The 25,611-nt window shown below is 41.8% G+C and overlaps 1 protein-coding gene across 1 annotated transcript; it reads right to left on the bottom strand.

The window, feature by feature from the left end:
- Positions 1 to 41: 41 nt before the first annotated feature.
- Positions 42 to 24,072, bottom strand: LOC308663055 (uncharacterized protein; the record flags this gene model as incomplete). Its single annotated transcript, XM_081319197.1, has 5 exons — positions 42 to 4,200; positions 19,584 to 19,713; positions 22,595 to 22,662; positions 22,770 to 22,884; positions 23,764 to 24,072. 5 exons carry the CDS (start codon positions 24,070 to 24,072, stop codon positions 1,997 to 1,999), a joined length of 2,826 nt encoding a protein of 941 aa, XP_081175323.1. The 3' UTR covers positions 42 to 1,996.
- Between the last annotated feature and the right edge of the window lie 1,539 nt (positions 24,073 to 25,611).

Genomic DNA, 25,611 nt, shown 5'->3' with positions numbered 1-25,611 from the left:
AGACTGAAACTTTATATAAAAACAATTCTGGAGATTAGTCCTTAAAATGAAAACGAAGAGACCTTTATTCAAGAAATTGCATGATGACAGCAAAGCTGAGATTGCCCATCCTTGGCTTAAACTTGGCATGGTGTTTTTTTATCATCCCAAGAGTTGAGGAAGCCAGAAGACTAAATAAAAGAGAACTGAAAGTGAGGATGAAGGTGTAGATCGTTCTCTGAACTTGTGGGTTGGTTTCTGAACATATCATTACCAGGCTAAGTAACATCTTCAGCAGAGTTCAGAGGATGTCAGTGTTAAGTGTCCTTGTTTATAAGGGCTTCATGTGTGGGTGTATTAAGAGAGGGTCTTGTGATGGGCTTTGAAATGGGGAGGTTACATCAGGTCAGGGTCATTGGGAGGTTAACTTCTGGGGGGCTTACATGGGTTGGTTGAGGGTCAGCGCTCTCTCTGGTCGGCTTTGTGGTTGATTTGGATTCTGAGGAGTTCATAGGCTAGTTGTAGGTCAATGTGCGTATTAATCGAATTGCTCCCCATCACAAGACCCATCAGAAGCCTTTCAATGATGACTTACACCTGACCCATCACAAGAATAGAACAGAACAGAACGTAATGAAACAGAATAGAATCTGGAGGGGATCTTGGAGGTCTTCTAGTCCAGGCCCCCCACTCAAGCCGGGGAACCTATACCATCTCAGACAAGTGACTATCCAGTCTCTTCTTAAAAGCCTCCAGTGATGGAGCACCCACAATTTCTGAAGGGAAACTGTTCCACTGGTTGTCCTCATTGTTAGGATCTTTCTCCTTAATTCAAGATTGCTTCTCTCTTTGATCAGTTTCCAACTGTTGTTTCTTGCCCTGCCCTCTGGTGCTTTGCAGAATAATTTGATCCCTTCTTCTTTGTGACAGCCTCTGAAATACTGGAATACTGCTATCACGTCACTCCTGTTTCTTCTTTTTAGACTAACCAAAGCCAAGTCCTGCAGCTGTTCTTCCTATGTTTGTCTCCAGGCCTTTGATCAACTTAGTTGCTCTCCTTTGACCCTCTCTTGACACCCACACCTGAAGCACTTAACCCTGACATCCCCTAAACTTTGCTGAAGATGTTACCTAGCCTGGTAACAAAATGTTCAGAAACCAACCCACAAACTCGGAGAACAAACCTTCACCCTGATCCTACACCCAAGCTACAGATATTCGCCACTATTGCAGAAATGAAAGTGTTGACAGTCCTTGTAATAAATGTTCAATGATGGAGATGTAAATTAAGGAGCAAAAAGAGCAGAGTCAAAGGTCAGAGTCATCGTTATGTAATTATGTTAGGTGCTTATAGTGGCCAATAAATTTAGAGATACAAAAAGTGAAGGGTGCAAAGTGGGTCTTCCAAAAAAGATTATATTCAGGGCTGTACATGAACAAATGCTCAACATTATTCAACAAAACCAATTGTAGTTATTTTTCTCCACCGTCTTCAGATTCGTTCCTTATCTTCCCTTCATTCCCTAACATTTCATTTCTCCACAGTAATATATAGCTCAAGCATCCAAATGGGAAACATCTTCCACACTCCAAGCATTTATATGGTTTCTCCCTAGTGTGGATTCTGTTATGTACAATATATTGATATTTTTGTCGGAAGCTTTTTGCAGAGTTCTAGCATTTGTAGGGTTTCTCACTGGTATGGGTCATTTTGTGAGCAGTAAGACAACTTGAAACTGTGAAGCCCTTTCCACACTCCGAACATTTATACGGTTTCTCCCCAGTGTGGATTCTGTTATGTACAATATAACCATGTTTTAGTCGGAAGATTTTTGCACAATTATTGCATTTGTAGGGTTGCTCCCTGGTATGGATCATTTTGTGAACAGTAAGATAACTTGAAATTCTGAAGCCGTTTCCACACTCTGGGCATTTATATGGTTTTTCCCCAGTATGGTTCCTTTTGTGGTAAGTCAGGAAACCTGATTCAGTGAAGCATTTTCCACACTCCACATATTTATATGGTTTTTCTCATGTGGATTCTTTTATGGATAGTGAGGGAACTTGAACGAGTGAAGCATTTTCCACACTCCTGGCATTTATATGGTTTTTCCCCAGTGTGGATTCTTTTATGGATAGTGAGGGAACTTGAACGATTGAAGCATTTTCCACACTCCTGGCATTTATATGGTTTTTCCCCAGTGTGGATTCTTTTATGGAGAGCAAGGTTACTTGAACTAGTGAAGCATTTTCCACACTCTTGGCATTCATATTGTTTCCCCCCAGTGTGGATTCTTTTATGGAGAGCAAGGGAACTTGAAGTAGTGAAGCATTTTCCACATTCCTGGCATTCATATGGTTTTTCCATTACATGAATCCTTGCATGAGAGGTAAGCTCATTTCCAGAGCGGAAGCTCTTTCCGCATTCCTTGCATTCATATGGTTTTTCCCCAGTGTGGATTCTTTTATGGATAGTGAGGGAACTTGAACGATTGAAGCATTTTCCACACTGCTGGCATTTATATGGTTTTTCCCCAGTGTGGATTCTTTTATGGAAAGCAAGGGAACTTGAACTAGTGAAGCATTTTCCACACTCCTGGCATTCATATGGTTTTTCCCCAGTGTGGATTCTTTTATGGAGAGCAAGGTAACTTGAAGTAGTGAAGCATTTTCCACACTCCTGGCATTCATACGGTTTTTCCTTTACATGAATCCTTGCATGAGAGGTAAGCTCATTTCCAATACGGAAGCTCTTTCCGCATGCCTTGCATTCATACGGTTTTTCCCCAGTGTGGATTCTTTTATGGATAGTGAGGGAACTTGAAGTAATGAAGCATTTTCCACATTCCTGGCATTTATATGGTTTTTCCCCAGTGTGGATTCTTTTATGGACAGCGAGGGAACTTGATTGAGTGAAGCATTTTCCACACTCCTGGCATTTATATGGTTTCTCCCCTAAATGAATCCTTGCATGAGAAGTAAGGTTATTTGCAGTATGGAAGCTCTTTCCGCACTCCATGCATTTATATCGTTTTTCCCCTGTGTGGATTCTTTTATGGATAGTGAGGGAACATGAATGAGTGAAGCATTTTCCACACTCCTGGCATTTATATGGTTTTTCCCCACTGTGGATTCTTTTATGATTACCGAGGGAACTTAAACTAGTGAAGCATTTTCCACACTCCTGGCATTTATATGGTTCTTCTCCAGTGTGGATTCTTTTATGGAAAGTGAGGGAACTTGAACTAATGAAGCATTTTCCACACTCCTGGCATTTATGTGGTTTTTCCCCAGTGTGGATTCTTTTATGATTACCGAAGGAACTTAAGCTAGTGAAGCATTTTTCACACTCCTGGCATTTATATGGTTTTTCCCCAGTGTGGATTCTTTTATGGACAGCAAGGGAACTTGAAATAGTGAAGCATTTTCCACACTCCTGGCATTCATATGGTTTTTCCCCAGTGTGGATTCTTTTATGGTAAATGAGGGAACTTGAAACAGTGAAGCTCTTTCCACACTCTGGGCATTTATACGGTTTTTCTCCGGTGTGGATTCTTTTATGGGCAGTGAGGGAACTTGAATTAGTGAAGTGTTTTCCACACTCCCTACATTTATACAGTTTCTGTCCAGTGTGGTTTCGGTTATGTACAGTATACTGATATTTTTGACTGAAGGTCTTTCCACACTTGGGACATTCATATGGTTTCTCGCCTGTGTGACTCCTAAAATGGGAAGTGAGGCTTTGTGGAAAACTGAAGCTCTTTTCGCATACCCTGCTTTTGTATGGGTTTTCTCCCGTGTGGATCCTTTTATGGGAAGTAAAATAATTTGAGTCTCTGAAGGTTTTTCCACAATCCAGGCATTTAAAAGCTTTCTCTCCATGTATTCTCTGTGGCAAAGTAACCGAGAAGGTCCTTCGGAAATGTTTTTCGTGTTCATTTGGTTTCTCTACCATGTGGCTTCTGCAACACTCACATAATCCTGATTCGTCTGCCGGCATTTTTCCACAGTCCGGCCAAGCCTCTTTTTCTGGCTGATCCTCTTTGCCCAAGAAGTCAATGACAGCTACATGTGGTAAAGTAGAACATTTCTCTAGCTTCCCCTTTAATTGTTTTTCCTCAGAACTTTGCTTTCCAAAAAATGTCTCTGCGTGTTTCATTCTGCCTTTTTGAAATGCTGCTGCCGATTCCTGGCCAGAATCCATCCTCTCCCATTCATCACCTGATTGGAGCAGGAAAAAAAGAAGAAAAGTTGACATGAAGTGAGATGCAAACAGGATCAAGCCCCCTCATTGTTGCATCTCTTATTTGAACATTAATTATGCCCCCACCCTCTCAAAACTTCTTCCTTTTAGCTCTTTGTGTGATTCTTCTGCCTGTGTCTATCAGGGTATGTTCAAAACATGGGGTGATGCCTGTTATCAGTGTCAGGTCCCCAAAATATATTATTGTTTCCTTATGCCTATTCCTGAATCTGTAACTTTTCTTTGTGGCCTGCCATTCTGTTGGGAGGGGGGATGACTTGGAGATACTTTGCACTGTCCTGCTATGGTGCCCTTCCCCCAGGGGATGGAATGTATCACCCTTATCTGAGAGATGGTTGCGCTTAGAGCCAGAAGGAAATGAAAGAGACCTTGAAAGAATGTGCCAAAGAAGCCAGTTAAAACACTATTCCACCTGTGGACTGGCTGGAATTCAAATGAATACTGGACTCTGTGGGGAGGAGTATTGAATAATGCTTTTATTATATCGCTTACATGAGTTTTTCCTCAGACTTCGTCTTGTTTTCCCTGCTATCACTAGCCCCTAATAAAAGTTCCTTTTGAGACAATGCCTGTTTCAAGAGTTCTGCTTTATTGGGTGGCTTAGCTGAGGCAGCTCCTTACAATTGGGTTGATATAAGACCTGATGTTGGGGTCTCTCTTGTCCTCCATGTTTTCTTGAAGATGTTTCATTACCCAAACTAGATATCATCAGTGCTAGTAAGGAGTAGGGTTTGTTCTCACCCTTTATTGGCACTGATGATGTTACCCAGATTGGGTAATGAAACATCTGTAAGAAAACAACCAAGCTCAGAAAGCACCAAGGATCCCTCATTTCAACCATGAGCTGCAAATATGCTCACTTATTACAATCATGTAGACCAGGGGTCCCCAGCCACTGGGCCACGGACCACTACTGGGCCATATCTGTTGGCCATCAGGCCACCTGAGTGACTTGCCAGTCTGCATGTGTGTGTGTACGCGCACCCACCTTCCCACTCATGTTAGAGTTGCCATGAACATTGCTGGGGCGCTAGTGTTGCCACGAGCATCATGCAGGTGCTAGCATCACCGTGAGCGTCACGTGGGCCTTAGCGTCACCGTGTAGCATGGGTGGTAACATCATCGCGAGCATCACATGGACCTTAGCATTGCTGTGAGTGGTTTCTGTCCACGTGGCCCCATTTGCATGTGCGCATTGGTTTAATTTGAATCTGGACATGCTGGTGGATTTGAACCTGGGAACTCATCTCAAGGAGGGAGCCCTGCACTGAAAAAAATAGTACTGAGACGGGGTATGTTCATTCATCCTTAGATGCCCCTGCATTTTCCGGGCAGAACTTACAAAAGGAAGCCTTGGAGAAAGTTGGGGGTGGGTGGTTGGGTGGGAAGAACCCCTGGAGTGGAAGGTCCCATTACTTGAGAACCTGTCCCATCAAAGGGCCCAATTCTCTAATAGCCAAATCCCTGTAACACTATTAGGACTTCCAAACGGCATCATTACAGGTAGAAAAACCATTCAAATAAAGAGCAGTTAAGGAAACATCAGAGGAAACATTCAGGGAGGTTTTAGGAGAAAACCTAACATTTATTGGAAAGTGGGGGGGGAGTGGTCAATAACCAGCAGAAACCCACAAGAAATAAATCCAATTTGAAACTTGGCCATTTTCTTTCTGTCCTGAATATTTCCCATTTACTCATCCCAAAATCACATGGTGAGAGAGAGAGAGAGAGAGAGAGAGAGAGAGAGAGAGAGAGAGAGGGAGGGAGGGAGGGAGGGAGGGAGGGAGGGAGGGAGAGAGTTTGGCTGGAGAGATTATTGTTTAATTCTATGAACTGGTGTCTGGGAATCTGAGTTACTTTTGCTTCAACATTACCATGCCGTGTATTCAATATAACCGTAAGATTTTCAGAAACAGAATTAATCTGGATTTTTATTTGGATCCTTGAGCTGGATGTTGACAAATGATTCCCTTAACAACTGTGGGAAGAAAAATCATAAAATGAGCCAAAGGTCATTTAACAACCCTCTTGGTTAGTAAGAGAAATGTTGGGATCATAAGTCACCTTTTGATAATCTGAAAAGCCCTCAAGGAAAGCCCAGGTTAGGGCATTATGTCTGGGGCTCCCAGGAAAGCCGTAATTGTATCTAAGATGGCGGCGCCTGGAATGGCTGTGGCTGCATTGGCTCTTGAAGGCGAATAGTTTTGGGAGGGATAATAAGGGCTATAGGCCACATGATCAGGAAGATTTTAATGTGTTTGAGCAACATGGTGGAACTAAGGTAACATACGACATATGACCGACAATCTTTGCTGGCATGGCGAGTTTCTAGTTGTTTTGGAACTGTTGGTGAGACCGTTAAAAGTCGTTGGCGCTGTTTGAATTTGTTCTACCAGCAGCAAGATCTGACTGCTGGCCTAGTGATGGATTGTATTGCAAATCAGGGCTGTTTCCAGAGGAGGCTGAGGAGGAGAGGACCTGGAGCTTATGGAGCGAAGGAACTGGATGAGGCTGTCGGCAGGCCCAGAGGAAGAGAGAGAGGCTTTTGGAGGAGTTGGTGGCGGCGGCAGCGTGCTCCAGGGGTGAAAAGAAGCAAGGCCTCTTTAAGGAAAAGGTGGAAGAGTCAGGATCAGAAAAAGGAAAGAAGGCGAGGTTGTCAGAATACAAGCGAATTTGAGGGCTAATCCACATGGAGCCCCATTTCCATCTGTCCTGTTTGCCATTGTTCACTCCCTAGAGACTAAAATGGACAATGTGAAATTTGAGCGGGCCACGAACAAGGAGTATATATCGGAGGTGGTGACCCTTTGAGAGCTGTATGCAACGAAATTTCATTTTGATGTATGCCAATTGGTGTACATTCAAAGTGACAATAAAGTTATCATTATCATTAGAAGGCCCCCCTGTTGAGGTGGCCATTCTTATGCACGCTTTGTCCTGGCTTTTTTTTTTGGTATCAGTTGTTTTTAAGCCTGGGGATTTTTGCTGTGCATCACCCAGAGTCCCTTTTGGTGAAATAAGTGGCTATACAAATTTGATAAATAAAATAAAATATGTTTAAATAGAAATGAGAAAAAAAATCACAAGATGTGAATTGGCACAGGACCCATCTAAGCAGAGCGCCATTCAATATTTTTATGCACTGAAATGTTTCCTTCGTAGTTTATTTGTTGTTGTTAGTTGCGAAGTTGTGTCCGATGCATTGCAGCCCCATGGACAACGTTCCTCCAGGCCTTCCTGTCCTCTACCATCTTCTGGAATCCATTTAAGCTCACGCCTCCTGCTTCAGTGACTCCATTCAGCCACCTCATTCTCTGTCATCCCCTTCTTCTCTTGCCCTCAACCTTTCCCAGCATTAGGGTCTTCTCCAGTGAGTCCTTCCTTCTCATTAGGTGGCCAAAGTATTTGAGTTTCAGCTTCAGGATGTGGCCTTCTGAAGAGCAGTCAGGGTTGATAACACCTTGCAGTCCAAGGGACTCGCAGGATTCTTCTCCAGCACCATATTTCAAAGGCCTCGATTCTTTGGCGCTCAGCCTTTCTTATGGGCCAACTTTCACAGCCATACATTGCAACTGGGAAAACCATGGCTTTGACTATAGGAACTTTTGTTGGCAGGGTGATGTCTCTGGTTTTTAGTGTGCTGTCTAGATTTGCCATAGCTTTCCTCCCCAGCAGCAAGCGTCTTTTAATTTCTTGGCTGCAGTCCCCATCTGCGGTGATCTTGGAGCCCAGGAAAATGAAAACTGTCACCATTTCTTCCCCATCTATTTGCCAGGAACTGTGAGGGATGGATGCCATGATCTTGGTTTTTTTAATGTTGTTTCACTTTTGCACTCTTCTTCTTCACCCGCATCAAGAGCCTCTTTAGTTCCTCTTCACTTTCTGCCATTAGAATGGTATTATCTGCACAGGTTATTTCTCCCGGTGAAACTTTTAATTCATCTAGCCTTGCCTTTCTCATGATGTGCTCTGCATATAAGTTAAATAGGCAGGGTGACAGGATACGGCCTTGAAGGACTCCTTTCCCAATTTTGAACCAATCAGTGGTTCCGTGTCCAGTTCTCACGGTTGCTTCTTGGTCCGCTTATAGGTTTCTCAAGAGACAAATAAAATGGTCTGGTACTATCTCTTTAAGAACTTGCCACAATTTGTTGTGATCCACACAATCAAAGGCTTTAGAAAAGTCAATGAAGCAGAAGTAGATGTTTTTCTGGAACTCCCTAGCTTTCTCCATGATCCAGCGTATGTTGGCAATTTGATCTCTAGTTCCTCTGCCTCTTTGAAATCCTGCCTGTATTTCTGGAAGTTCTCGATCCACATACTGCTGGAGTCTAGTTTATAGTATTTTAAGCATAGGTTGACTAGCATGTGAAATGAGTGCAATGGTGCGATAGTTTGAACATTCTTTGGCATTGCCTTTCTTTGGAATTGGAATGTAAACTGACCTTTTCCAATCCTGTGGCCACTGTTGAAGTTTCCAAATTGCTGGCAAATTGAGTGTAGCACTTTTACTGCATTATCTTTTAAGATTTTGAATAGCTCAGCTGGAATACTGTCACCTCCACTAGCTTTGTTGTTGCTCAGATTTCCTAAGGCCCATTTCATTTCACATTCTAAGATGTCTGGCTCGGGGTCAGTGACCACCCCATTGTGGTTATCTGGGACGTTAAGCTCATTCTTATATAGTTATAATATAATCAGTTCTTCTGTGTAGTTTTGCCACTTCTTCTTAATCTCTTCTGCCTCTGTTAGGTCCCTGCCATTTTGGTCCTTTGTCATGCCCATCTTTGCATGAAACGTTCCCTTCATATCTCCAATTTTCTTGAAGAGATCTCTCATCCTCCCTATTCTATTGTTCCCTTCTATTTCTTTGTACTGTTCATTTAAGAAGGCATTCTTATCTCTTCTAGCTATTCTCTGGAATTTTGCATTCAATTCGGTGTATCTTTCTCTTTCTCCCTTGCCTTTCGCTTCCCTTCTTTCCTCACCTATTTGCAAAGCTTCCTCAGACAGCCATTTTACTTTCTTGTATTTCTTTTTCTTTGGGATGGTTTTAGTTGCTACCTCTTGTACAATGTTGTGAACCTCCATCCATAATTCTTCAGGCACCCTGTCTATCAGCTCTAATTCCTTAAATATATTTGTCACCTCTACTGTGTATTCATCAGGGATATGATTTAGTTCACATCTGTTTAGACTAGTGCTTTTCCCTACTTTCTTCAAGCTAAGCCTAAATTTTGCAACAAAAAGCTCATGATCTGAGCCACAGTCAGCTCCTGGTCTTGTTTTTACTGACTGTATAGAGCTTCTCTATCTTTGGCTGCAGATATTGAATGATTTGCCTTGGATTCTCACTGATATCATTCTGTCATTTTGGGGATTGTATCCCAGTATTGCTTTTTCTACCCTTTTATTGACTATGAAGGCTACTCCATTTCTTCTGAGGAATTCTTGTCCGCAGTAGTGAATTAAATTTACCCATTCCTGTCCATTTTAGTTTGCTGATTCCTAAGATGTTGATGTTCAGTCTTGTCATCTCTTTTATTGAAAAGTTTTACAATACATTTTATCTTTAACAATCCCCCCTCCCCCCACCCCTACCTAACCCTCCCTATCCCTCCCCCCGATTCCCCCCTCCCCCCCGACTTCCCAGAGCTAAGTACAAGGTATAAAAACAAAGAACAATCATAAACATCCATATGCTAAAAACGATAAACTATTGATTCTATCGCCCTCTAGCTCATATAAAATGACTACAAGCAATACTAATGTTACATATAAAAAGAAAGAGAAAAAAAAAGAAAAAAAAAAGAACTTATTCAAATGCTAAGTGAAACTTTTTAGTCCCATATTTGTTCTGAATATAATCAATCCACTTTTTCCACTCCATAATATAACGTTCTTGCGAATGATCTTTCAAGTAAGCCGAGATCTTTGCCATTTCCGCCAGGTCAGAAACCTTTAGAGTCCATTCTTCTATAGTCGGCAGTTCCTCCTTTTTCCAATATTGACCTATTAAGAGTCTTGCTGCTGTAATTAAATTCAACATCAACTTAATGTCCACAACAGTAGCATCTGTAATTATGCCCAGCAAAAACAATTGCGGACAAAACTTTATCCTTTGCTTAAAGATCTTTTGCATATTCCACCAAATTTTTATCCAAAAGGCCTTAACCTTTTTGCAGGTCCACCATATATGAAAATACGTTGCATCTTCGCCACCACACCTCCAACATTTAGGTTGATAATTCGGATACATACTTGCAAGCTTTTTAGGATCTAAATGCCATCTATAAAACATTTTATAAAAGTTCTCTCTTAGGTTTTGGGCTTGCGTAAATTTTACGTTCCTCACCCAGATCTTTTCCCACGTATCCATTGTAATAACTTCTTGAATATTCTGGGCCCATTTTATCATACAGTCTTTAACAAGTTCTGTTTCTGAGTCAATATCTATCAATGCAAGATAAATCCGTTTGATATGTGCTGGACCCTGATTTCTAATTTGCTTTATCAAATTTTCATCGGTCATTGAGAAACCAATTTTCTGATCTTCTTTCCACCTGGCACGTAACTGAGTATATTGAAACCAAGTTTGAACGATCTTCTCATCTCGCAAGAGATTGTACGGCTTCAAACACCAGACGTTCCTTTCCAAGCTTAAGATCTCCTTATACGTAGTCACATCATGTTTGAAGCCAACATTTATGTTTTCTATTGCATGTTTCGGGATTGCCCACAACGGCATCTTGTAGTCTAACTTATGTCTATACTTCTTCCAAACTCTCAACAATGCCTGTCTTCAAATATGCACTTTAAACACATTATCTACCTTCTTATCATACAACAAATATGCATGCCAGCCAAATAACAAGTCGTGGCCCTCAAGATTTAATAATCTCCCTTGTGTCAAATTAATCCAATCACTTATTCCTGACAACGCAGCAGCTTCATAATATAATTTAAGATTAGGCATTTTAAGACCACCTCTTTCGCGAGTGTCCTGCATAATCTTAAGTTTAACTCGTGGCCTTTTCCCTGCCCACACAAATTTATTGATACCCCGTTGCCATTCTTCCAAATTAGAGTCTTTTTTAAGAATCGGTATCATTTGGAATAAAAATAAAAATTTAGGCAGGACATTCATTTTCACTGCTGCAATTCTTCCCAGTAAAGACAATTGCAATTTTTCCCAACTCTCCAATTCTTTTTGAATTTTTCCCCATAACTTTTCATAATTATTTTTATATAACTTTGCATTTGAGGGTGACAAATACACCCCCAAATATTTGACCCTTTTAACAATCTCAAATCCAGTTAATCCTTCTAAAAGGGCCTTTTGCGGTGTTGTCATGTTTTTGGCCAAAATTTTTGTTTTTTGTACATTAACCTTAAATCCAGAAACCTTCCCATATTGCATTATTATCTCCATCAGGTCCACAACAGAGTTTTCTGGCTGAGTCACCGTAACAACCAGATCGTCTGCAAACGCCCTCAGTCTATAATCCTGATCTCTAATTTGAATACCCTTAATTTTTTCCGAGTTCCGTATTTTTATCAATAATATCTCCAATGTTAAAACAAATAATAAAGGTGATAACGGACACCCTTGTCTTGTGCCCTTCTCAATATTGCATACTTCAGTCAGACTATTGTTAACTATTATTCGGGCAGTTTGTTTTTGATATAATGCCCTAATTGGTTGTAAAAATTTATCCCCAAAATTCATTTTATCTAAAACTTTCATCAAAAATTGCCAATTCAATTGATCAAAAGCTTTTTCAGCATCTAAAAAAATTAGCGCCGCAGGGATCAGGTTGTTCCTTTCCAAAAACTCCACCACATCAACTATATGCCTCACATTATTTTTCATTTGTCTACCACTAATAAACCCGGTTTGATCCCCATGAATCATCTGTTGCAAAACCCTCATCAGTCTATTAGCTAACACCTTAGCAAATATCTTGTAGTCTGTATTTAAAAGTGATATTGGTCTGTAGTTTTTTACTTGAGTAGCATCTTGATCTTCCTTCGGAATCAAAGAAATAAAAGCAGTTCTCCAAGACGGAGGCACCTTTCCCCACCTCTGAATTGTCTGAAACAATTCCCTTAATGGCTTTATCAGCTCCAATTGTAAATGTTTGTAGTAGATCGCAGTCAGACCATCCGTACCTGGCGCTTTATCCAACTTCAATTCCTTAATTGCTATAAAAATTTCTTCTTCTGTTATCAATTGATTAATCTCCTCCTTTTGTTCTTGTGTAAGAACCGGGATGCTAGCATTCTTCAAGTATACATCAATATCTGTTTCATTAATCTTCTCCTTAACATATAGTTTAGAATTTGTTGTTGTTAGTTGCGAAGTCGTGTCCGACCCATCGCGACCCTATGGACAATGTTCCTCCAGGCCTTCCTGTCCTCTACCATCTTCTGGAGTCCATTTAAGCTCACGCCTACTGCTTCAGTGACTCCATCCAGCCACCTCATTCTCTGTCGTCCCCTTCTTCTCTTGCCCTCAATCTTTCCCAGCATTAGGCTCTTCTCCAGTGAGTCCTTCCTTCTCATTAGGTGGCCAAAGTATTTGAGTTTTAGCTTCAGGATCTGGCCTTCTAAAGAGCAGTCAGGGTTGATCTCCTCTAGGACTGACCGGTTTGATCGCCTTGCAGTCCAAGGGACTCGCAGGAGTCTTCTCCAGCACCATAATTCAAAGGCATCAATTCTTTGGCGCTCAGCCTTTCGTATGGTCCAGCTTTCACTGCCATACATTGCAACTGGGAAGACCATAGCCTTGACTATACGCACTTTTGTTGACAGGGTGATGTCTCTGCTTTTTAGTGTGCTGTCTAGATTTGCCATGGCTTTCCTCCCCAGGAGCAAGCGTCTTTTAATTTCTTGGCTACAGTCCCCATCTGCAGTGATCTTGGAGCCCAGGAAAATAAAATCTGTCACTACCTCCATTTCTTCCCCATCTATTTGCCAGGAATTGAGAGGGCCGGATGCCATGATCTTGGTTTTCTTAATGTTTAGTTTCAGCCCAAGTTTTGCACTCTCCTTCTTCACTCGCAACAAGAGGCTCTTTAGTTCCTCTTCACTTTCTGCCATTAGAGTGGTATCATCTGCATATCTTAGGTTGTTGATGTTTCTTCCGGCAATCTTAATTCCAACTTTTGATTCATCTAGCCCTGCCTTTCTCATGATGTGCTCTGCATATAAGTTAAATAGGCAAGGCGACAGTATACAGACTTGCCGGACTCCTTTCCCAATTTTGAACCAATCAGTGGTTCCGTGTCCAGTTCTCACTGTTGCTTCTTGGCCCACATATAGGTTTCTCAAGAGACAAATAAGATGGTCTGGTATGCCCATCTCTTTAAGGACTTGCCACAGTTTGTTATGATCCACACAATCAAAGGCTTTAGCATAGTCAATGAAGCAGAAGTAGATGTTTTTCTGGAACTCTCTAGCTTTCTCCATGATCCAGCGTATGTTAGCAATTTGATCTCTAGTTCCTCTGCCTCTTCGAAATCCTGCCTGTACTTCTGGTAGTTCTCGATCCACATACTGCTGGAGTCTAGCTTGTAGAATTTTAAGCATAACTTTACTAGCATGAGAAATGAGTGCAATGGTGCGATAGTTTGAACATTCTTTGGCACTGCCTTTCTTTGGAATTGGAATGTAAACTGATCTTTTCCAGTCCTGTGGCCACTGTTGAGTTTTCCAAATTTGCTGGCAAATTGAGTGTAGCACTTTTACTGCATCGTCTTTTAAGATTTTGAATAGCTCAGCTGGAATACTGTCACCTCCACTAGCTTTGTTGTTGCTCAGCTTTTCTAAGGCCCACTTCACTTCACATTCTAGGATGTCTGGCTCGAGGTCAGTGACCACCTCATTGTGATTATCAGGGACGTTAAGCTCATTCTTGTATAGTTCTTCTGTGTAATTTTGCCACCTCTTCTTAATCTCTTCTGCCTCTGTTAGGTCCCTGCCATTTTGGTCCTTTATCATGCCCATTTTTGCATGAAACGTTCCCTTCATCTCTCCAATTTTCTTGAAAAGATCTCTGGTCCTCCCTATTCTATTGTTTTCTTCTATTTCTTTGCATTGTTCATTTAAGAAGGCATCCTTATCTCTTCTAGCTATTCTTTGGAATTCTGCATTTAATTGGGCATATCTTTCTTTTTCTCCCTTGCCTTTTGCTTCCCTCCTTTCCTCAGCTATTTGCAAAGCTTCCTCAGACAGCCATTTTGCTTTCTTGCATTTCTTTTTCTTTGGGATGGTTTTGGTTGCTACCTGTTGTACAATGTCGCGAACCTCTGTCCATAGTTCTTCAGGCACTCTGTCTATCAGATCTAATTCTTTAAATCTATTTGTCACCTCTACTGTATATTCAACAGGGATATGATTTAATTCATACCTGACTGGCCTAGCGCTTTTCCCTACTATCTTTAATTTAAGCCTAAACTTTGCAACAAGAAGCTCATGGTCTGAGCCACAGTCAGCTCCTGGTCTTGTTTTTACTGACTGTATAGAGCTTCTCCATCTTTGGCTGCAGAGCATATAGTCAATCTGATTTCTGTGTTGACCGTCTGGTGATGTCCATGTGTAAAGCCGTCTCTTGGGTTGTTGGAAAAGAGTGTTTGCTATGACCATCGTATTCTCTTGACAAAATTCTATCAGCCTGTGCCCTGCTTCATTTTGTACTCCAAGGCCAAACTTGCCTGTTATTCCAGTTATCTTTTGGCTTCCTACTTTAGCATTCCAATCTCCCATGATGATAAGGACATCATTTTTGGGTGTTAGTTCTATAAGGTGCTGTAGGGCTTCATAGAACCGGTCAATTTCATCCTCTTCAGCACTGGTGGTTGGGGCATAGACTTGGACTACTGTGATATTGAATGGTTTGCCTTGGATTCGAACTGAGATCATTCTGTCATTTTGAGGATTGTATCCCAGTATTGCTTTTCCTACTTTTCTATTGACTATGAAGGCTACTCCATTTCTTCTGAGGGATTCTTGCCCGCAGTAGTATACCTGATGGTTATCTGAATTAAATTCACCCATTCCTGTCCATTTTAGTTCGCTGATACCTAAGATGTCGATGTCTAGTCTTGTCATCTCTTGTTTGACCACGTCCAGCTTTCCTTGATTCATGGATCTTACATTCCAGGTTCCTATGGAGAAAGAATCTTTACAGCATCGGACTTTCCTTTCACCACCAGACATATCCACAGCTGAGCGTCCTTTCGGCTTTGGCCCAGTCGCTTCATTCTTTCTGGCGCTACTAGTACTAGCCCTCTGCTCTTCCCCAGTAGCATATTGGACGCCTTCCGACCTGAGGGGCTCATCTTCCAGCGTCATATCGTTTTGCCTTTTGGTACTGTCCATAGGGTTTTCATGGCAAAGATACTGGAGTGGTTTGCCATTTCCTTCTCCAGTGGATCACGTTTTGTCAGAACTCTCTGCTATGACCTTTCTGTCTTGGGTGGCCCTGCACAGCATAGCTCATAGCTTCATTGAATTACGCAAGCCCCTTCGCCACGACAAGGCAGTAATCCATGAAGGGGATAGTTTAGAATAAAAATCCACAAAGGCTTCCTTAATAAGATCCTGTTGAAACACAACCTTTCCTTTATATTCAATTTTATCTATATTAGAAGCCCTTTGTTTTTTCCTTAACCTGTAGGCTAGCCACCTACCTGGTTTATTGGCATTGCAAAAAGTATTATGCCTAACAAACCGTAAGTTAGTTGCCACCTGATCAGCCATCAACTTATCAAATTGTCCTCTTAGCAGTTTAATGACCTCCTTAATCTTCGCATCCGATGGATTCAAAATTAGGGCCTTTTCTTTTTCCCTAATTTCATTCTCCAGTTCTTTCCTTCTAACTTCCAAATTACGTCTATATTTATTGTTCATATATATTAACACCCCTCTCATATAAGCTTTGCTAGCATCCCAAACCATGTCCATAGAGGTATCCTTGTTCATATTAATTTCAAAAAAATCCTTCATCTGCTTTTTACATTCTTCCACATTTCTCTGGTTTCTAAACAAATTCTCATTTACGCGCCAGGAGCGCCTATCTCTATTGTCCTTGTTGATCTCCAACCAAACTGGACTATGGTCAGATATAGTTCTTGCACAAATCTTTACCTTCTTAGTCCTAGAAAAGAAGTCATTAGTCAATAATATAAAATCAACCCTAGAAAAAGATTGATGTCTATCAGAAAAAAAAGTATAATCCTTTTCATGTACGTGTGTATCTCGCCAAATGTCTCGCAATTCCAGGTCATCCTTCATTTCAAAAAAAGATTTAGGCAGTTTAGCATGACTCAGGGCACGCTTAAAGAAACCAGATTTATCCAGCTGTACATCAAGGACACCATTCCAATCTCCCATAAAAATAAAAGATTTATAATCCAACTGGGTAATCTTTGTATGTAATAAACTAAAAAAATCAGTTTGTTGTTGATTAGGAGCATACAGTCCAACTAAAAGCGTTTTTTTGCCTTCTAACAGCAAATCTATCATAACATATCTTCCTTGTTTATCTACTTCAATTATCTATGTCAGAGTACTCTTGACATAGATAACCACTCCATTTTTCTTATTAATTCCGCTCAAGGAATGTCGGCTGGTGGCCCCCAGGGGGAGGGCATTCTCAGTGGGTGCGCCAGCCCTCTGGAACTGCTTGCCAACCGAAATCCGGATGGCCCCCGACCTCCGCACCTTCCGGCGCGACTTAAAAACTTACCTGTTCCAGCAGTCCGGCCTGGCCTGATAGCTCTAATTGGGGTCCCAGTTTGTTTTTACTACTGTTTTTCACTACTGTTCAATCTGTATACCTACCTTACTCTGTACACCGCCCCGAGTCCCTCGGGAGAAGGGCGGTTTATAAAAACAAACAAACAAACAAACAAACAAACAAACAAACAAATAAATAAATAAATAAATAAATAAATAAATAAATAAATAAATAATTGCAGAAGCAATAAATTGCGTGCCCAGCCTTGAGTTCAACAAATACTTTTGGTCCATAACCCTAATATGCGTTTCTTGCAAACAGATAACATCAGTCTTAAATTGTTTTAAATATTGAAAAACTTTCTTTCTCTTCTGTGGTGAATTTAATCCATTAACATTCCAGGTTAGGAACTTAGTCGCCATTCTTGGCGTCCCGAAGCTTCTGGAGCACGTCTGCCAGGACCCCTTTAACTTCCTTAGGCCGCGCCCCTCCCACAGCTTCACTGTAAGTACGCTTTGGAGGTTCCATAACTTTCTGCTGATCTTGTTCTTGCTCTTGTCTCACTCGTCTTGAAGCGGCACGCGTCATCCTCTGCTCTCCAGCAGCTGCCGATGAAACTGTAATTTGATCCCCTCCAGCACCATTCTCCTCTGTCTGTGTTCCATCAGCATCTTGAGGCTTTCCCTCGCCATATCCCTTTACAGCTTCCAGAAGTGATAGAGGGGTTGCTTTTAAAACTTTGCTGTAAAAATCACGTGCCTGAGTCACTGTAACCAGACGGTGTCTTTTACCTTCATGCATCACCACCATGCCCACTGGGATCTCCCATCTAAACTTAATGTCACATTTCTTAAGTTCCTGTGCTAGGAAGGCAAAGTCTTTCCTTCTCCTTAAAATCTTTGGAGGAATCTCTTTTAAGACCAGAACTTCTTGCTCAGCAACCACAAACTTAGTGTCATAAGCAACTTGAATAACTTCATCCCTAATTGCTCTCTTTGTAAAGTAAACCACCACATCTCTAGGTAACTTCCTCTGCCTTGCAATCCATGAGTTCACACGAAAGATTTTATCTATACTTCCCTCAATTTCAGCTGCTGATTGGCCCAGTACCACTTCCAAAGCCTCGGAGATCAGCTGCTTTAAATCTTCTTTAGGATTCTCTTTTAAGCCCCTGATTCTGATAGCGAACTCCATCTGATGGTACTGGACCAGACTCAGGTCTCCATCCATTTTATCCCTTATATTTTCATTCTCTAATACTTTTGCTTCTAATACAGAGTTCTTTTGACTAAGATCCTCCACTTTTTCATCCAAACTTTGCACACATACAGCCACACTTTCAATTGTAGACAAGATGTCTGCCCTCATTGCTCTAAACTTCTCTTCCAACTTCTCTTCCATTTTCTCCTCCATTTTCTCCTCCAGCTTTTCCATCATATCTGACATTAATTGTGTTTGCTTTTCAAAGGCATCCTGTAAATCCTTAAGAGTCAGTGCCGGAGCAGGTGCAGGAGGGAGCAAAGCTTGCAACGAAGTCTGTTGCACCGGGGAAGCCCCCGCACTCCGAAGAACTTTAGAGGCTTTCGTCGCCATCTTCCCCCACTTTCACTTGTTGCGCACTTTCACTTTTAATCCATAAAATCCGGTGAGCTAGAGAGTAAAGATAAAAGTCCACTTCACCTTGACCTCCTGTACCGCTCTGCCTGCGTCTTGATACTCAAGAGTCCTTCCTTCTGGCAGGAGTGATTGCTAACGCTTGGCTCTGCTCCAAAAATCACGGAGCAGAGACGCTGCGCAGCCCGGAGCAAACCCAGGCTTCGGGGGGGGCTCGATCCTTCAGCCGCCCAAACTTAAAGCTCTTGTTTGACCACGTCCAGCTTGCCTTGATTCATGGATCTTACATTCCAGGTTCCTATGGAGAACAGATCTTTACAGCATCGGACCTTCCTTTCACCACCAGATACATTCACACCTGAGTGTCCTTTTAGCTTTGGCCCAGTTGCTTCATTCTTTCTGGCGCTACTAGCACTAGCTCTCTGTTCTTCCCCAGTAGCATATTGGACACCTTCTGACTTGAGGGGCTCATCTTCCAGTGTCATATTTTTTTCCCTTTTGGTACTGTCCATGGGGTTTTCATGGCAGAGATACTGGAGTGGGTTGCCATTTCCTTCTCTAGTGGATCACATTTTGTCAGAACTCTCTGCTATGACCTGTCTGTCTTGGGTGGTCCTGCATGGCATAGCTCATAGCTTGAGTTACAAAACCCCTTTGCCGCAACAAGCCAGTAATCCATAAAGGGGTAGTAGTTTATTAATTTATTAAATTTATATGCGTCACCCCACCTTCCCAATAGGGTGACTCTGGGTGGCTTAAAGAATGCTGAGGGAGACGGATGGCCTAGAAACATGAAAGATAAATAGATGGATGGATGGATAGATGGAGATAGATAGATAGATAACTTCCTTGGAATAGAAAAAGGCTAGATCTCTTCCTGCTTCTTCCCAAGAGATGACATCTCTTTGGAGACCTTTTAATAAGAAACAGCAGATGGCATTTAATTACTAAACTCTCTGACACACGAGTAGCAAAGTTGCTTACCCAGAGACGCCACATTCCTATAATTTTCCAGCATGACTTCCCAATAGAGTGCTTTTTGGTCAGAATCCAGCTGAGACCACTCCTCCTTGGAGAAATAAAATGCCACCTCCTCGAAGGACACAAGACCCTCCTGAAGAGAAAAACAAAGAACAGAAAAAGGTCAAGGAGGATTTGCAAGGTCTATCCCATTACGTACAAATTCCCAAAGCAAAGATATGCACTAAGTTGAATGGCTGTGCTTGGTAGGATTCCAAGTTTTAGATGATAAAAATAGATCAAAAGCCTTTGAGTGAAGAAATAGTTCAGGCAAGCTTAATCAATGATTGACGTGGCAAGACATTCAGTGCCATTCAGTGAAAGTAATCATAGTTTCCTTATGGATCCACCCTCTCTCTCTCTCTCTCACACACACACACACACACACACACACACACCCTCCCTCCCTCACTTTATATATCTATATCTATATATCTATATCTATCTATTTGAAGTTAGTAAAAATAAAAACGATGAACTCCGGGATATAAGAGTAAATTCTTCTTTATTGCTGAGCTTTCGTCAACAAGCTGTTGACATCATCAGAGCAAGGGCTGAACGATAAGGGAGTCAGTACATACACTTGTATGGCAGTTATAACATTCAAATTGTGGAATGTGGGTGTGGCCTGTTCGTGACAAGCTCGCTCGTGATTGTATTTAAGACTAAAAACCAGGATACATGAACATATTCTAGCAATTAAAAGACAAGAACAATGGTCCCGAGTCTGGGCCCATATAGCGGAACATGGCCATACCTTTGATTTCAAAGGAACTATAGTCATCTCTCAAGACCCCACTAAAAGTGCCCGTCTATTGAAAAAGGCTTGCTTGTCTGATAATTCAATTAATAGACATATTGAATTATTATCACCATACCAAACTCTGAGAAGGCATTTACAACAACACAAAACATCCAAACCCTTAAATACAATCAACAAAGACACAAACACACCACTCCACCCACCTGTCAAACACCATATCAACACAACAGATGAGATTATTATAACACAATCCATTCCAATTGAACTAAACAGCAGACAAAATTCTAACACAACAATGATAACTTGCATAACCAAAACACCATCTGACACTTCTACACATAAAGACAACACCACTTCTGACCACAACACCCAAGACGCAAATCTTGCAACTTCACTAAATAACCACACATAACCACACACAAGGTTATGTGCCACAGGTTCTTTCTCTATTAGCTAAGAAGCAAGGGAGATACAGTATATGTGTTAAATATGACTTGACAAATATTTAACACATATATCTCCCTTGCTTCTTAGCTAATAGAGAAAGAACCTGTGGCTCAGGAAGTTAAAGCAACTGCCTAATATATAATCAGCCCAGGTTCGAATCTCAGATTAAAAAAATGGTTATGACTAACTGATGAGAACATAAGAAGTTCGAAATGATCATATTAGCCTCCCTAAAATTCTTTATTAGCAATTTGAATAATTTACACAAATAATGAGCTGTCATAAGTTGTGACTATAACCTGTGGATAGCCTTGAGTTAGGCCAAACAGGAAAGAAAAATTTAATTAGCAAGGTGTATTCAAATGACTTGACAAATATTTAACACATATATTTCCCTTGCTTCTTAGCTAATAGAGAAAGAACCTGTGGCTCAGGAAGTTAAAGCAACTGCCTAATATATAATCAGCCTAGGTTCGAATCTCAGATTAAAACTAAAAAAAGGGTATGACTAACTGATGAGAACATAAGAAGTTCGAAATGATCATATCAGCCTCCTATCTTCACTGGCTATCTTCACTGGATTGTAATCTTCTGTCTTATCTTTTAATTTTTTCACTGGTTGTAGACAAGGCTTTCTATAAATGGTATTGTGCTTTTTGAGTATTTATGTATTTTTGAACAATCTTGCACAATTCCAAATCAAAAAATTATAAAACGAACAGGTACAGTTTAACACTTGCTGCCCATGTGATATTCCCATCTCTTGAAGGACTCTTTAAGAAGTTAGCGTGTGTAAACTAATAGTAGGAAAAGTATCCAGAAAAAGGGGGAGTTAAGTACTGGTCTTAAAAAGTTTTCTTAATATAAATCTCAAGGTAGATTTTACAATCCATAATGTATCCAAACAATAGACCTCAGAGGGGCCTAAGGCGACTGAGAGCAACTTGAATCTTCTATTCCCCATACCATGTTGCTCAGGAATACAAAAAGATCCAAGCCAGAAGAAGAAAGAATTATATAATCATAGAGTATCAGAGATGGAAGGAGCCTTGGAGGTCCTCTATTCCAACCCTCTGCTCAAGCAGGAGGCCCTATACCATTCTGGAGAAATATTTGTTTAATCTCTTCTTGAAAACCTCCACTGATGGAGCATCCACAGCTTCTGGAGGCAAGCCGTTCCAATGATTAATTGTTCTCACCGTCAGGAAATTCCTCCTTAGTTCTAGGTTGCTTCTCTCCTTGATAATCTTCCATTTGCTACTTTTGGTCTTGCTCTCAGTTGCTTTAGAGAATGGCTTGATCCCCTCTTCACTGTGACTGCCCTCAAGTATATGACTGTCATGTCACCCCAATCCTTTTCTTTGCTAGACTAGACATATCTAGTTTCTAGATTCAACCTAGAAAGAAGGAAATTTTTCTGACAGTGAGAACAATCAATCAATGGAACAGTTTGCCTTCAGAAGTTGTGGGAGCTTCATCACTGGAGGCTTTGAAGAAGAGACTGGACTGCCATCTGTCAGAAATTGTATAGGGTCTCCTGCTTGGGCGGAGGCTTGGCCTAGGCCAAGGGTAGGGAACCTTGGTTCTTTTATAACTTGTGGACTTCAATACTGAGAATTCCTGAGCCAGCCAAGCAGACTCAGGAATTCTGGGAATTGAAGTCCAGAAGTCATAAAAGTGCCAAGGTTCCCTACCGCTGACATAGATGAACTAGGTCCCTTCCAACTCTGTTATTCTATTCTATTAGTGAATTTTCTCCTCTTACTTGAGTTGCAGGTTCAGCAACTGTCTCAGCTGCACCATAGAGAGCAGACAACTCCACTGTAGTCTTCCCTGTGAGGAAAAACAGAATTTTAAAAAGCATAATTAATAACATAGGAAGAGACATTTTTCAGAAGAGGAGTTCGGGACCTTCTGGAGAACTGAGGACCTCTGATTACCTCCCAAGGAGTCCAGACTTGGATTTTCCAGAGAAATGCTCCTCAAAAACAACTCCTGAGGAGAATTTGATGGATTCCTTTTTCTCTCAGAATCTCTGATGTCGTTTGTGAAGGACTTGAAATAGGAGACAGGAGAAAAGAAAAATTAGTGGACATCACACAACACAAAGTGGATTCTTGAAAGTCTCCAATGTTCACCAGTGAGGCTGGAAAATAAGAAAGGAATGTCTGTCATCATTTTTTTATAACAGGTAATGAAACAATATCCTACAAGAATTAGTGAAACATCTTCACATATTATGAATTCTAGAAACCTGGTAGGGAGATGTCTATGGAGATTCTCAGTCATTCAGGTCATGGTTGTTCCAAAAATGCTTTTTCAAGAGGCTTCTTATCCAAGAAATGTCTTCAGCTGTGAGTGGATGGTGCACAATGGAAGGATTTATATTCCTTGCAGGCAGCTGGTCATTTTCATTGTTTTAGAAACGCTGAGGCCACTTGGAAGTTTATCTGTGTCTCAGGGACAGCTGAGTAGTGCAAATGGGTGTAGACCCTTCTTGGAACTGCTGAAAGGACTGTGTTGTAGACAGGAAATAAATGATGTCGTATCCCTCCCCCTCTATTGAGAGAGGGCTATTCAACATCATCTATCTCCACTCTACAACACAGTCCTTTCAGCAGATCCAAGAAGGCTCCACAACCATATGCCCCACTCAGGTGACCCTGAGAACACAGATAAACCTCCAAGTGGGCTGAATGACTCTCTAGAAGAATGCAAATGACCAGCTGTCTGCAAAGAGTATAAATCCTTCCATTCCCCACCATTCCATTAGAGCTGAAAAAGCTTCTTGGATAAGAAGAGAAACATCTTGAAAGAAAAACAAGGAAGTCCAATTGCCTCGTAAAAAAAGCACCTTTGGGACTCTGATAGGGAGGGGTGAAGAATTTTATTCCAGTCAACCCCTTCTGGGCTCCCAGAGTGAAGGTCTCTCACCTGCTCCTTTTGCTCCCCTGCCTGGCTCAAGAGGAGGCCTTCCACTAGGGCCACCGCCTGGGAGCTGTTCTCTGCTCCACACTCTCGCACCCAGTTCTCCATCTTAACGGGCAGAAGGGCCAGAAACTGCTCCAGAACAACCAGGTCCAGCATCTGGGCTTTGGTGTGCTTTTCTGCTTTGAACCATCGATTACAAAAGTCATGGAGTCGGCTGCAAAGTCCTCGGGGATCCTCAGAAGCCTGATATCGGACGCTCCTGAAGTTCCAGGACTGAACTTCTGAAGGGATGATGGTGTCTTCTTCCAGCATCTTCTGCCTACTTCTTGTCCAGGTCTCCCCACAGCGCCCAGGCTGAACAGCTGAAAGGTCTTTTCCAGTTCCCTCACTTGCCAAAGGTTGGGTCTCCATTCTTTCTCTGTCCTGTAACGCAACTCCAAATGGGTCCAGGGCCTCTTATGTGAATCTCCAAGCAACTTTTCATTCAAAGGACTGTTTCTCTTGCTGCAGCTGTGGTGAGAGTTATACGTTCAGCCCTCTTTAGCCAAGAGATCATTTTATCTATACATGCATACAAATGGCTTCCAGTTTGTGTCTCTAAGATGGAAAATAAAATAAATGCAGAACAGAACTGAATAATAGAGTTGGAAGGGACACTGGAGTTCTTCTAATCCAGGGGTGTCAAACTCAATTTCATTGAGGGCTGCATCAGCATTGCGGTTGCCCTCAAGGGGCCGGGTGGGTATGGCCAGGGTGGGCGTGTCCTACTGGGTGGGCGTGGCTAGTGTGTATGGTCTACTGGGTGGGCATGGCAAGCTCTACAACGTTCGCATCAAGGGTGCCTATGGGGGCCTGGGCAGGAGTGGGACAGATCTGAGGGTCTCTGGCAGAAGGAGGGTCTCTGGGCAAGGCAGTGGGGGCTGTTCCCTCACTGTTTCCAGGATGGCTTCGCAGGCCACATGAAACCACTTTGCGGGCCGGATCCGGCCCCCGGGCCTTGTGTTTGACATGTCTGTTCTAATCTAATCCGAAACTAATCCAGGAGAGAAACAATGTAGAACTAAGGAGAAATTTCCTCACAGTTAGAACAATTAATCAGTGAAACGACTTGCCTCCAGAAGTTGTGAATGCTCCAACAATGGAAGTTTTTAAGAAGAACTGGACAATCATTTGTCTGAAATGGTATAGGGTTTCCTGCCTGAGCAGGGGGTTGGACTAGATGACCTCCAAGATCCCTTCCAACTTTATTATTATTCTATTCTATTCTATTCTATTCTATTCTATACTATTCTATTCTATTCTATGAATGCTGAATTAATGTATTTGGAGCATTTTCTGTTTCTGGTTTTTTTCACAAGGAAGGTCTTGCTTTTTAAAAACTTAAACCTACATTCATCTCCAAGTGGGTTCACACAACATGTGAAAATTCCAAACAAATTAGTCAACCAGAACATCTCTGGTCACCTCAAAAGAAATGCAAGAACATGACTCTGGCTTAGGATGCTCCATTACCCTTGTTCAAGACTGACTTTTGGAGAGCCAAGCCAGACTCTTACATGCAGGCAGGTTCACACAACATGCCCTGAAGCCCCAAAGGGTCAGCCAAAGGGAGGAACCAACTTCATCCCCAAACAGGGTCTGGAGATACTGTCCTGCTTCACTTCCCCTCCCAAGACAGGTTTCATTGTGAAGGATTTGGCTCTTTTGAGCCTCATCCAGCATCTGGTACAAATCTGGTGCGATATGGGGCATCTTCTGTCTTGCAAAGCTTTTCTTATCTCTTGCTTGAGATTTGCAAGGCAAATCTTCCTTCTTCTCCTCCCCTTCCTCCCCCCCCCACCTCCAGCTGTT

Source organism: Vipera berus (genome assembly GCF_964194415.1).
Source record: "Vipera berus genome assembly, chromosome: 2".
NCBI lineage: Eukaryota > Metazoa > Chordata > Lepidosauria > Squamata > Viperidae > Vipera > Vipera berus.
The sequence above is the reverse complement of the archived record's forward strand: the minus strand, read 5'-3'. Positions and strand labels throughout refer to the sequence as shown.